Source organism: Pseudorasbora parva, chromosome 9 (assembly GCF_024679245.1).
Source record: "Pseudorasbora parva isolate DD20220531a chromosome 9, ASM2467924v1, whole genome shotgun sequence".
NCBI lineage: Eukaryota > Metazoa > Chordata > Actinopteri > Cypriniformes > Gobionidae > Pseudorasbora > Pseudorasbora parva.
Window position 1 is genome coordinate 23,722,177 of NC_090180.1, and position 14,254 is coordinate 23,736,430.

Below are 14,254 nucleotides of genomic sequence, written 5' to 3' on the forward strand. Positions count from 1 at the left end.
CAAGTATAATTTTTCTGTTATTTTATGGATAATTTTTTACACTGTGTACCTATAGGTCCAAGCAAGGAATTTATATGCTAAATTCTTAAAGTTTATATCAAAACATCAAAGGAGAATAAGTCAAATGCAGTTAAATTGCAGAATTACCTCAGTAATTTAGTCTATTTGACAATATATGGGCCAATGCGTTTTGCTATACTGCACTGATTTGAATGAATGAATGAATGAATGAATGAATGAATGAAATTATAAAAATGTCTCCATGTCTCTCTCTCTTCCTGTTGCTATTATAATGATAGCTTTTATATACACTTGAAAAAAAGTGTGTTGGATTTGCATTATTTAAAACTTGTACATCAGCCCCAAATGAATAATTTAATTTAATGTAACTTACGTAACATAATTTGTTCATGTAACTTCAACATCACAGAATTAAGTCATTTTAAGTGATTTAAAATAGTCTCAAAGAGATTTGTATATGGCACTGTTATTAATGACTAATAATTTCAACAAAATTGAATGTTAAATAATACTACACACACTAATTTGTTCAAAAATACATAAAATAACACTTTTACATATAAAATATTAGCATTTACATCGTGGAGCTAGCCTAGAAATCTAGACGCACCCTAGCGGCAGCAAATTTAATCTGCCCGCAAGTGTCGTCTAGCAACTCACCCTTCTGAGCTGTATTCCCCTAACTCTTGCCGGACCAATTGTAAATAATCTTTGATAGCTTGTAATAAATAAAAATTTGGATATATTTAGAATGTACATGCATGTGAAATGCTGTAAAGTGTGTCCAATATTACCAGATTAACATATCCTCTTATCACTCAGCAGTATAAATTGCATTAATAAAAGTGTACAGTAGTGTACCGACGTCTTCCTCCTCCTCCTCCTCCTCCTCCTCCTCGTTCAGCAGCAGCAGCAGCACATCTTGAGTGTTGGATGTTATTCATGGGAGGTGGCATACTGCTCAATAAGGCGTTTCCGCGCTCAAGTGGGCTGGGACCCGGACGTTTCCACTAAGGAGTGTGGAATAAACCGAGGAGAAAAAGAGGAAGACCATACTGCTTTACCCGAACCCTCTACCTCGAAGCTCACGGCGTAATATGAACGTCAGAAACTCGGATGCACGGTCTCGTGAAAGGTCCTGTAAGAGGAATCCTCACGTGGACGTAGCCGGAGCATGAAAACATCTCAGTACCCGAGACTCAGGGATAGCTCCGCTCCTCTTTCTCTTCCTCGTTGACAATTTACAGTAGTGGGTACCAACACACGGCGGGTGTTTTCAGCACTTGGACTGAATATGTACCAGGGACATTCACAGGTAAGCTGGCATGCTTCTTTTATCTATTATTGGCCAACGGCGCGTGAAGCATCTTCTCTACCGGCACGTGCGCATGTGAAAACTAAATCATTCTCAAATTGAGGAGTTTATACTATTCTCGCCGTTCAGATCTCACTCTTTATGCTCAAATTTAGCATGTGAGCAATGGGCAAAACATATTTCACGACATAAGCATGAACTGCATGAATGGGAGGTTAACTCTGAAGAAAAGAGAACGTTTCAAGGCGTTTTGTCCCATTGAAACGTTTAACTGATCTGAACACTCTGTTCTGGTTATATTTGTCTCATGCATTGAATAAAACACTGTTGTTTTAAATGGCCTAAAAAGGTAAATGTGAAGTTTGTATATGTCATATTATCGTTAGATAACTTTTAAAAGGCTTTACTATATAGTAAAATATACTTTTACTATAGTATTAAAATTATAATTATATGGCGTTTCCTCAATATCCGTCATGTAAATATAAGAAGATGCATTTTTTTAATGTTTTAATAACTTTAGGCAGTTTTAAATGCATTTATTTTCCTTTTTGTCTTAATAAAAGATATTCCATCCTTTAAAAATTGATACACGACTACAGGCTCAACATCCGTATTTTGGACTTTATAGGAATTTGACCTTCATAGAGGCAGATGAACTTACAGTAGATATTGCCTGCTGCCATTCACATGACTGATGATGCTGTGCTTGCACTTCAGGGAACTGCCATCAAGTGTGGTTTGCTTCCTACTTCTCACAATAAATATGTCTTCCGTCTCACCAAGCTGTAAATCTGAGTAGTATGGTTAAGAACACAGGTCTGAGTCACATTTCTCCATGGTCGGATAAAGGAATATCCATGTTTACGATTTAAAATTGTCTTTGCTGAAAGAAATTTGCTGCTTCGCAATTTCTGGCTGCTTCGTCTGATAGTATAGATGAACAGTGTGATGTTTTAAGTTGAGAAAAGTATAAAGGATCCAGCTTCCCACTGATCTCTGCCACTCACAGAACTGCATGCTCTGAATCAGCACATAAGACTCTGAGAGTGAGCATGATCGATGCTTAGTTCAGTGCATTTCAATCATTTGACTATTTTTGTTCTCTCTGATATAAGGAAGAACTTTTTTTTTAGGAGAGAGGGAATAATGTTTGAAAGGGCCCTTATGCCTTATCCCCTTTGATAAAGCTATTCCCCATGTATGCATGGCTTAGGCTTTGCCTTCTGAAGGTACATTAGTTCAGCCTTGCGTGGTTTGTGTGAGACTAAACAAGAGAAGGGTGAGAAAGCCCTTTGATGTTTTGTCCCCCTTTTATTATAAAAAATCACTTCCACTAAACCGTTATGTAGAGAATTTTCTTCTTGGAATACTTCTGTTGTCGTATTTAGGTTTGCAGGCTGAGATGTGTGATAATTAACTATTTGAGAGGTCAAGAAATCAAGTAAAATATTTTTGTTTTCTTATTTTTAGATATTCATTACATTGAGCTAGGGCTGGGCGGTATGATAGTATATATCATGACCATGGTATAAAGTGTCTATTGTTGATTTTGCATTATGTAAATATATCCACGTAGCAGAGTACTGCTTAAAGTTATTTACATGTAAGAGTGATTACAAAACATAAATGAATGAGAAAATAAAGAGTGGGACGTGTTTGATGTTTAGCACAAGAAGTACTCAATACGGTTGGTGCTCGCGCTTGCTGACATACATTCGAAGCATGCACATGGAAAGCTGCCTCTCTCAGTCAGCATGCAATCACTAATTTGGAACGTGTATGATGTTTGATAAAATTATTAAGCGAAATAAGCTGTGAAAAAGAGAAGTCAATTGACAGGGTAGTTGTGCATAGTGCTCTCTCAGATCTCAAATTCAGTTCTCTTTCTCGTCTTATTGCACTTGAATGGTCAGAGATGCACAATAATGCCAAAATGCCTGTTGTGTGGAGTATTAAAGTCTGAAATTAACGTAAACAGTTGGTTGAAAACCATATATGTGCCAGTTAATTGGATCCATGCATTTGGTCCTAAAGGGACAGCAGCATGGTAAACTGCTGTCTGTCTCATTAATGTTAATCAAACAACAAAAGACAAAGAGAAAATCACTCACTTCTCTTCACTTAATCATTTTTGTATATTTAATAAGAATCAGTTCATATTTGATTCACAGTGGCTAAATTTACATGCAACAAAATAATCCATTAGTGATCAGATTGACGACTCATTCGGGCTGGAAAAATCATATAAACACTTTAATCGGCCCCCTCGATCTGAATGTTATTTCGATCGGATTGAAAGGGGTGGTTTATTCCTTTTCTAATCTGACCGAGAGAGCATAAACACTTGATCGGATTGAAAAATTAAACCGAAAGGATTTCATTGTGTGTGCACATGCGTTCACATTGTTCACATGCGTGTGGAATGATGTAGTATATAAATAAAGTCTGCTGTTTAAAACAAATAAAGAACCAATGTAGGAGAATTATGTTATTATGTGCAAACAGTGGGAGACTAGCCTGACAAGCCAGACCCACATCAAGATGTTTGGTCTGGAAACTCACCATTGACAGGGCTCAATCCGAGGGGCGGGATAAATGGTTGTCTTTCAAACTCCCTCTGCACGTGATAGGATAGCGCTACCACCAACCAGAGGAACGAAGGTGAAGCAGAGCTAGTTGACAGATGAAACTTTCACTGTATCCGGTCGGCAAAACTCAGAACACATCTTCCCTTTTTAAGAATGACTTCAGTGCCGTTCTTTGTTCTTTTCTCAGAGAAAAGCTTAACTCCAAGTCTTCCAGAGTCGCGGTACAAGCTGATTTGAAAGACCGCCATTCGACAGCCTCTGTGTTTATTAGTAGCACGCAAGCACAACTCGGCCGTCACTATGTTAAGACCCGCACACCGACTCTATACACGATGTGATTAGCCTGACCAGAGTTTGCCGTTTACAGCTCAGAAGTGTATTGAGAGTTGCTAGACGACACTCGCGGCAGATTAGATTTGCTGCCGCTAGGGTGCATCTAGATTTCTAGGCTAGTGGGAAACTGCATATTTGAGCAGTATGCCCATGTCAAAAAAATAAATTCTGATTTTAAGTTTGTGACATATAAACTCGCACATCAACCCGATCATTTTGTTTAGCGTTCATGTAATGACTAGATTCAGATTCATCAATCAAAATTCATTCCGTCCTATTGAAACAAAAGTTGTGCATGTAAACATAGCCAGTGAATAAGTGATACACTTATTCTGTTTCTGTAGTATTTCTTACTACGTTAAAGCTACACTGATATTTTCCCCCATCTAGTGGTGAAAAGGTATATGACCATCCAGTGAATATTAGTTTCTGTTCCTCTCAATTTCCGATTTCGTTTTAGATCCTACGGTGACTGATTTAGTCAAAGATTAATATGGCAATCCCCCTCTTCACATTCGACACGGTGCAATCGAGTGTTAAAACGCGAAAGGCAAAGCTTGAATTTACGGGTATGTCCCTCTTTGGCTAATGTACTTTCAAGATGGAGGGGCAGCATGGCGACCATCATTCAAACCCCTCACCCGTATGTATTTTCAATGGCATATTATAAACTTACGAGAATATTTTACTTTATTACTTGAAAGAATTAAATATACATTAATGAACACATATATTTTTGAAAGAACTAAGAGTTTTTAGTTAAGAAAAAAACTACAAAAGTTACACAGGGTAGTTTTAAATAAACCTACTGTAGCTGAAAAACATTTCATTTATAAAGTTTATCCATAGTTGGATTTTGGTTGTTGAATCAGAACAACGATCCAAAAAAAACATCAAGCTTATGACATTCCCAGCTCTCTGACCTGAACCCTATAAAAAATGATGGGAATGGAGCTGGGAATCTGAAGGATTCTGTGTGAAGGAATGGTCTCTGATTAGGTGTTCTCCAAACTCATCAGGCATCATAGAACAAGACTCAGAGCTGTTATCTTGGTAAAAGGATGTTGCAAAAAGTATTTAATAAAAGGGTTCCAAAAAATATGGCCAACATGTTTTGGAGAAATGCATTTATTTCATAATATGATCCCCCCCCCCCCCCTTCATTTTTTTTTAAAACTTCAATTAAAGTTTTTAGTTTTTTAAAAGTATAAACAATGCATATTTATTTTTACAGCCATATTTGATCATATTTACCGGGGGTGGCAATAATTCCGACCACAACTGTAGAAATAATGTAGTGCATGTTAGCTTGCTATTTAAGTCCACATGTCCCCTAGTGAAAAATAAATATACACTTTTTTTTTTTGAAATACATTTATTTTATGCTAACTATACTAGCAATACATTACATATTTATGTATTTAATATAAATACCCTGCAGTTGTAAATTTGATATACTAAATTGATATAAAGTCTAAATTGAAACTAATTTTGTTTTTAATGTACTAATGCTTAGGTCCAACTAAAGATATACTTAAGTATATTGCATTGTGCTAAATTGGAGCTATTGCTACTATTGCATTATATGCTTAAGGTACACTAAATATCTTGCATATAAACAGAGATCATAGTAACTTTATTTAAAGTGATGTTATGTGATATTAAAACACATTTAGGCTTAGTATTAAAGGCCCCGTTCTTCGCGTGTTTTCGAAGCTTTGATTATGTTTACAGTGTGCAAAATAACACAGTATCTTTCACACAATTTACTTATCTGTGCAGCGCTGTTTTCTCTGTCCTAAAAACGGCCTGATGATTTCCTTGTTCTATGAAGTCCCTCCTTCAGAAATACGTAACGAGTTCTGATTGGGCCAGTGCTTCCCGTGTTGTGATTGGACAGCAGCTTAGCGCACTTTGCCCGGAAAGGTCCCGCCTCTTACCATAACAGGGAGATGCAAGCGGTGAATGCGCGCTCTTCTCCACGTGAGAGAGCAACAAGACCACAACAAACGGTTCTAGTGACATCATTACATCCCTGCACTTCCTGCTGTAGTCTAAACCGGCCGTTCGCTGTAGGCTTTGAAAGGGAACTGTTAAATAAAATATCTCGCTTGGCATTGAACTTTGAGCTTTATAATTTTACAGGTATTATTTATGCTCCAACAGAAACATTACACACTAACTAAAGTTTGAAAGATGGAATCACGAATAACGGGACCTTTAAGAAATGTGCATTGTGTAATAAAGAAGTACTTCAAATAAAGTTTTATTATAATATTTATATTAGTACGTCTCAAGAGATATGTCTGTAAATATGTTGTTATATTTGTACTAAGTGTGAAATAAATGTATTTTAATTGTTGTATAGTTTTTTCATTAGGGTCATACCAACTATGCTGCTAATCACAGGTTGAGAGCTGTTCAAAACAGTTTTTGCGATGCTGTTTGTAAATGTTCATTGGATTTTATGGTTTTGCTGAATTGTTGAGCTTTGATGCTAGCGATGGAACTTAGGACCATAGTTGGCTAACAATTTTTTGGGTTTAAAAAGTTTTGGGAAATACAACCCATAATAGCACAATCAGCACAATAGCAAATTATGCACGCACAATGGAAATTAATGCAACAGTAAACAGTAACTAATGAATTCTGAATGATTTTTGCCATGCATATTATCTGTAGCCTTCTGCTAGTTGTCTTCATGTATGTCTTCATAAAGTATCTCAAAATAAACTTTTATTTAGTTTTACAAAAAACACCTAAGAACACATGAAAGGAGCCATAAATAATGAAAGAACATATTATATATATATTTTTTTTATTAAATAAATATAGATATTTTTTATATAGATATAAACTCAAAGCTAAAAATTAACACATCAAATGAGTACTGTTGCCTTGGAGAAAATATTAAATGGATCTGAAGCACATATATAGAAGCTAAAAAGACAACAGGAGCGCCTTATTGTAACAGTGGACACAGTGATATTCTTGCACATAACAAGCCATATCAAATCCATTGGAAATGTTTAAAGGCTGATTGATGTTTGCATAACAGCCTTCCGGATCAGTGTGGTCTGCACCGGAACATTAGAAAATAGAGGACTGCTTTTTAACGCCAATGAAAGTTGAACCGTATACCATAAAACATTGATCAACGGACATTGTTCACTCATTTAGCTCACAATGTTCCAGTAACTTGAGAGATTTTCAAACTGTCACTAATACTGAGCTCTATAGATAGAGCACCAAATTGAGCTGATCTTACCAATTTCAGTGTAAGCTAATGGATCAGTCCCATTCATGAATTCAACACAGTATACTTAAATGTCATTGAATCCTGTGAGAGTTGAAGGCAGGCCACATATGGAATTCATCCTCTCCTGCCTTGAAAAAATGGGTCAGATGTGAACCCTAAGGCAGGTCGCTCTTCACTGCAGCTTAAACTGCTAATCACTTAAAGCATCTGGATTTGGCTGATGACACTGCAGCTGTTGTGCCACTTTTTCCTAAACCGGATCACATGCCACAGACCACATACCGCCATCTGACACGGCAGCCACTGTGGATGGCACACATATTCCCTGGTGAAAATAGGTGCAAAACGGAGAGAATTATTGTAAATTAAAAAAGCACAGTGCAAATAGCACAGGCTTTTTCCACTTGAACTATAAGTGTGGCGCACATGTGTGGATTAAACTCATATCCTGTCAGGCCTTCAAATGACGTCTGCAAATATGCTCTAGCCAAACATTTTCCACTTGACACTGTGAAGAGACAATTGCATGGATACATATAAAACAGGCACTTTTGTCTAACTTTGAATAGAGTATGGATGCTGAAGGTATGATTAATGCTAATAAGCCTCTGGTGGGCCGCAGTGGAGCCGACACTGACCTCGGATACTAGCTAAGATTGATGCAGCCTTAGGCTGTTTCATTCTCCAAGGTATTACTTGGAGGATTTTCAAGGTAACAAAATATTTCTGTTCTGACCAGAAGCTGTGTTCTTTGCTTGAGGTGTGCAGTAAACTAGAAGTTTGGAATTATGTTTTTCTTCTGGCTGCACAAAAATCACAAGTTTAGCATGTAAGTGTATAGCCTGTTTAATATCGAATGAGTCATAAGTTTCTCAAAGGAGAATGTGATAATAGCATTAGGATGCCGTTGTGAGGTGGGCATTTTTATAAGTGGGCAACTACACTGCAAAAATGCTTTTCTTACTTAGTTTTTTAAAGTCCAAATATCTAAAAATTCTTACATTAAGAAGCATTTACTAGACAAGCAAAAGTTTTTGTCTTGTTTTGGGGGAAAATTAAAATAAACAAAATAATCTGCCAATGGGGTAAGCAAAATAATTTTGTTTTCTGTTTGAATTAATATTATTTTGCTTACCCCATTGGCTTATTTTAAGCAAAAACTCTCTTAATTTTGAGTTATTTTGAGTTTGTCCCCAAAACCAGACAATTTCTTTTGCTTGTCTAGTAAATACTTGGACTAGAAACAAGACAAAAATACGTCTTGTAAGAAAAGCATTTTTTGCAGTGTAGTCAGTATTAGAAGAATTTAATAAAAAAAAAAATTTCTGTCATTTTAAATGTAGAAAACTCTACTGTCACAGTGCACATTAATTATCCTGCATGATCTCAGTGCTTATAAGTAACATTTACAGGTAAAGACTGTAAAGAATGTATTGACAACATACACTGCCCAGGAAAAAAAAAAAAGAGCGAAAAAAAGGCGTTGTTTGGATTTAAATTGGCAAATGCTTAACAGGTCAATTATTGGATTATTATTGCATTATTGTAGTGATTTCTCTGCTTCCAGCATGTTATGTGTTTGGCAACAGTTCTTCCAACTTTACAGAGTGCTGGACTCAAAAACCGATGCACCTCTTGATGGAATAACATCACAGGCAGCATTTATTTTCATCAAGAGGTGCATTCATTTTTGGTCTTGTATTGACAATGTAGGAGTCCAGCACTCTGTAAAGTCTCCTCCAGCACATCCCAATGACTTTCAATGAATATAAGGTCTGGACTCAGAGGTGCCAATTCATGTATGAAAATGATCCTTCATGCTTCCTCCCAACCATTCATTCACAGTTTGAGCCTGATGAATCTTGACATTGTCATCCTGGAATATGTCTTCCTACATGGTTGTTACAGAAATGAAAAGCTACACACTCTTTCAATTAAGGTTGAAAGAACTGTTCCCAAACATATAACATGATAACACAAAAATCACTGCGATAATGATCCATTGACTCTTAAAGCATTTACCAATTTAAATGGGTAACAGCTACTTTTTTTTCTTCTTTTTTTTAGGTCAGGCAGTGTATTTACAGCTGTAGAAATGTCAAATATTTATGAATGTTTTATATAATAAAATTATTTTTTTTGAGTCACTAATTCCACTCCTATTTATAAAGCTAATCCCAAGAATTAAAAAAAAGACTCTTACCCCAAATGCTGGGTTGACCCTGTTAGGTAATTTTTGGGATTATTTTTTTTCCATGGTTGGCTAGTTTTTGTGTTACCCTCCAACCTTTTTTCATTTAAAAGCTGCATAACAAGCATTATCTCTTAAATAATGTATCATAACTCTCATATTAACAACTATCCTGTTTTATACCTGAAAGACTTTTTGTAAGTCTTTAGCTATATGTCATAAAAACATAATCAGAGAATACAATTCTTTCTGGAAATTACTTTGCATATTATACTTTAAACAATAACTTGATTTTGTAGTGCATCATAACTAGAGAGGAAATTGTATGAAAACGTCATGATTTTAGTAGTTACCAAAATTATCATTGATATCATGGTGTCAACAAAAAAGGAGAAAGGTTAAGGAGAAAATGTTTTTATTGCAATACTCTTTCTTTATTTCACTTAAAAGACTTGAAAACCCTTACTTAAACTTAAAACTTTACTTAAAAAACCCTTGTACACATTCCCGGTGTATTGTACAATATAAAATAAATATATATAAAGATTTACAGTGGCAGCTCAAAGATGAACAGTAGCATTTAAGTATGAATTGGAATAATTAAATGTAGGCTAAATATTTAAACTACATATCCTTCAATATACAATATTGATTAAAAGCTACATATAAAAGGTGTTTATTTATTTATTTATTTATTTATTAAAATCATTTTAGAGGTGAACTTGCCCATTTAAGGACAGTGTGTTCACTATAGGCTGCGCTGCTGTCAATTTAAGACCTGCTCGCATCTCATAGATGCACGCAATTTCACTTTAGACATAACCGACTGCTTTTATTTGTTAACCTTGTGTGTATTTGACAGTATTAGCGCAGTAAGATGTTTTTGACAGACGTTGACAAAACAGTGCATAGCATGCAAATGAAATGTTTAACCGGCAAGGCTTTAAAACGCGGCTAACACCCCCTCCTTTAGTGCATATGATTGAATATTTGCTCATATCAGAGCATAGACTCACAGGCACACTCAAACAGAGCTGAAATAAACTGAGAGAAATATTTAAAACGGAGAAAAATAGAAATAATTAATTAAATGCAAAAACAAAAAAACAAAATTCACCAGCGCGTATTGAACCGTGAATGCCGTACCGAACGGTTAAATATTATATTGAGTATTGTGGCATCCCTATTATCAACTAACATGTACTGAAAGTTTCAAATAAAGTTTTGAAACTTCACATTTTAGAAAATCAATTAAAGAGTCAAAATAATTGTTAATAATTACTGTCATTTTATCTGCTCCATAAACAAGTCTATTTTATTATCCGAAGTTTTAAGATTTTCTGTCTTTTAAAGACAGTGGGGAGGCCAATTTTTGCACAGGAGACCAATTTAAAGGCAGACAGACTGAATGAAATGTAAATCCAATCTCTGTCAGTAGGTGTAATGTTCAATTGGGTTCAATTCTGGGCTCTGGCTGAGCCACTCAAGGACATTCACAGAGTTGTCCAATAGACACTCCTTTGTTATCTTGGCTGTGTGCTTAGGGTCATTGTCCTGTTGGAAGATTAACCTTTGCCCCAGTTTGAGGTCCAGAGTAATCTGGAGCAGTTTTTAATCACGAATGTCTCTACATTGCTGCATTCATCTTTCCCTCGATCCTGACTAGTTTCCCAGTTTTTGTCACTTAAAAACATCCCCACAGCATGATGCTGCCACCATCTTGCTTCACTGTAGGGATGGTATTAGCCAGGTAATGAGTGGTGCCTGGTTTCCTCCAAACATGACGATTGCCAATCAGGCAGAGAGAGTTCAATCTTTGATTCATTAGTCCAGAAAATGTTGTTTCTCATGGTCTGAGAGTCCTTCAGTTGCCTTTTAAGGAGCGTTTGAACATTCATGCTTGCAGTTGCCAGATTTCAATTATTACATTTTCTGTTAAAAGAACAGGTATTATATCTGGAGCTTTACTTTTTGCAACCTGATTTGAAAACACCAATAAACAAGTAAGCTGCATTTCAGCCATCTTCATTTGAGATTTTCTGCTTAAAGTGTCATTCAGGTGGTATGTGCTCTGTAGGACAAGTTGTGTGTGCTGTTTACGATTGTGTTTGCTAAATAACTACACTTGTGTAAGCTAGTGAAATTAGCCTTGCTGTGAAACAGCCAATCAGAGCAGAGCTGAACATTATTATTCATGACCCTTCCAAATAAGGTAATAACTGCCCATTTAATCTAAATTGACATGTAAAACCATATCTAGACTATTTTTGCCCTTACCTAAGCCTAGGGCTGGGCGATATGGAGCAAAAAATATATCTCGATATATTTTGCTATATCTCGATATACGATATATATCTCGATATCTTTACAGGAAAAATAACCCCCTAAAAACTACAGGAAAAACAAATATGCCAAATACCACAAAAACTTTTTTTTTTTAAATTGAAGTGTAAAGAGGTAGTGCTTTTGCGACATTTAAAAAAAAACTCCCTGATTACATAAATAATAATAATATAACTGTAAAAGAAAAATAATAATATTGCCTTCTTTTCATTTATTTCATGCTTTCAAAAGATGAATCAAAGACTCCCTTTTTTACAGTTAAAGTAAACAGTAAGCATTTTGCAGAAAGATGGGGGCATGACTGAGATATAAATAAACTGATTTTGTCATAACACCATTTCCTGTTAAATTTGTATCAAAATTCAAACAGTGATATTTGTCATGAGTTTGACCAAATTCAAACTCATCATGCGGATCATGTAGGCTACACATGAGCTGAATTTCACTTCTTTTCCAGTTACAGAACGAAATATGAATGTCAGAAGGTAGGCTATATGATAATATGATACAGTACAACTTACAGAAGAGCACTGTGTCTCAGGACACCCGGGATGTCGCGTTTTTCACTCTTGGTTAAAACGTGAATAGACCTATACATCATAATCCCGTGATAAAGCTGACAAAATAAAAATAGTAATGATATTGCAATACTTTTTAAATGTTTTCAAATGATATGCGACCATTTTGACATTTTAACCGAAAACTATGCGATCAGTTAGACACAGATCATAAACTGGCATGATTGCGACCGCTTCTCGCACCAGTAGTGTCAATCACCTGACTGTGGGTGAAACGTGCGATTTGAACTATGATGAACATTAATATTTCTTTATGAATTTTATCAAGCAGTTGTGTTAGAAGGAAAACATGGTCTCTAAACTGAGTCCTGAACAACGTGCGCGCTTGTCAACATGATAACTAATCCTCACCTGGTTGTGGAAGCAGCCGTGTTCAATGAGACAACACGCGAGGGGAGGGGGAACAAAGCAAGAGGCGGGAGGCGCGCGAGGCTCCGCGAGCACAACACAGAGAAGGCAAACAAGCAAAGTGGCGGAATCAGAATTAAATATATACAATATATCGTTATATACGATATGTCCAAATCCATATCGAGCTGAAAAAATATCTCGATATATTTTAAATATCGAGATATCGCCCACCCCTACCTAAGCCACATGCCTTCTAGGTAGATATTAAAAAACAATTTAAAATATTGTATCAATGCATTCTATGGCACCTTTTAAGGTACACTATGCAACTTTCCGTCCACTGAAGGGCGCCTATTCAAAACAAATGCGTAGTTTGATGACGCAAAGTTTGAGCGCAGCATCTTGGGACATGTGGTCTTCACCCCAGCCGGTGGAAAATAGGACTCGGGCAGAAATCACATTCATGCATGCGGTTATTAAAGGGTTACTTCACCGCTTTTTCATATTAAACTATGTTATTCCCTTAACTAAAACGAGTTGTTACATACCTCTCTCGTCTCCCTATTGACAGAAATGAGAGAGTGAGGGGGAGGTGTGAGGAAAGATGTTTCGGCCGGGACTTTTTGATGCGCCGAGCCGAAGTACTCTCAGAAGTGCTAATCCGCCATACATTATAGTTCTCATTTTTAATCCGATTAGAGAAGTACCACGTTTTATTTTGTCACCATACTTGATCGTTCAACTATTCGTGTAATTGTATTTAAATAGGAGAAACGTGGAGGTGTTTGGTACTTCTAACTTGATCTCTGTTTGGTTCCATAGTGAATGAACTGGGCTTAGTGGGCTAAGCTAAATGCTATCAGATCTTCACCGCACGTCAGAGAGATTAAGTGCACGCACTGAGACGAGAGAGGTATGTAACAACTCGTTTTAGTTAAGGGAATAACATAGTTTAATATGAAAAAGCGGTGAAGTATCCCTTTAACGTTACTGTAATGTGAAGCAGAGCAGGACCGAATGCTGTGAAGCTGAGCATGGCTGCTGGAGCGATTGTTATACAAACACATGGCCCGCGAACACCAGGACTTTTATTATGACAGGACGGGACACATTCGCTGGGCGCCTGCACTGAGCCGCTCTTCAGGTTATGATTATGATGTAATGCATCTCTGTTTATTATATTAGATACATTTAAGTGTGTTGAAAATTATGTTATGACGTCACTCCATGCGTTCACCTGTTCACACTGCCAAGAGTAAAGCGCTTCTGCCA

General features: G+C 36.4%; 1 protein-coding gene across 3 annotated transcripts in view; it reads left to right on the top strand.

Moving 5' to 3' along the window:
- Window positions 1-934: 934 nt before the first annotated feature.
- pex5lb (peroxisomal biogenesis factor 5-like b) overlaps window positions 935-14,254 on the top strand; it is a 103,084-nt gene continuing 89,764 nt past the window's right edge. For all 3 annotated transcript variants that reach the window (XM_067454367.1, XM_067454368.1, XM_067454369.1), the window contains exon 1: window positions 935-1,336. In XM_067454367.1, coding sequence (XP_067310468.1) covers window positions 1,316-1,336 — 21 coding nt within the window. In that variant the 5' untranslated portion in view covers window positions 935-1,315. The remainder of the gene's footprint in view (window positions 1,337-14,254) is intronic.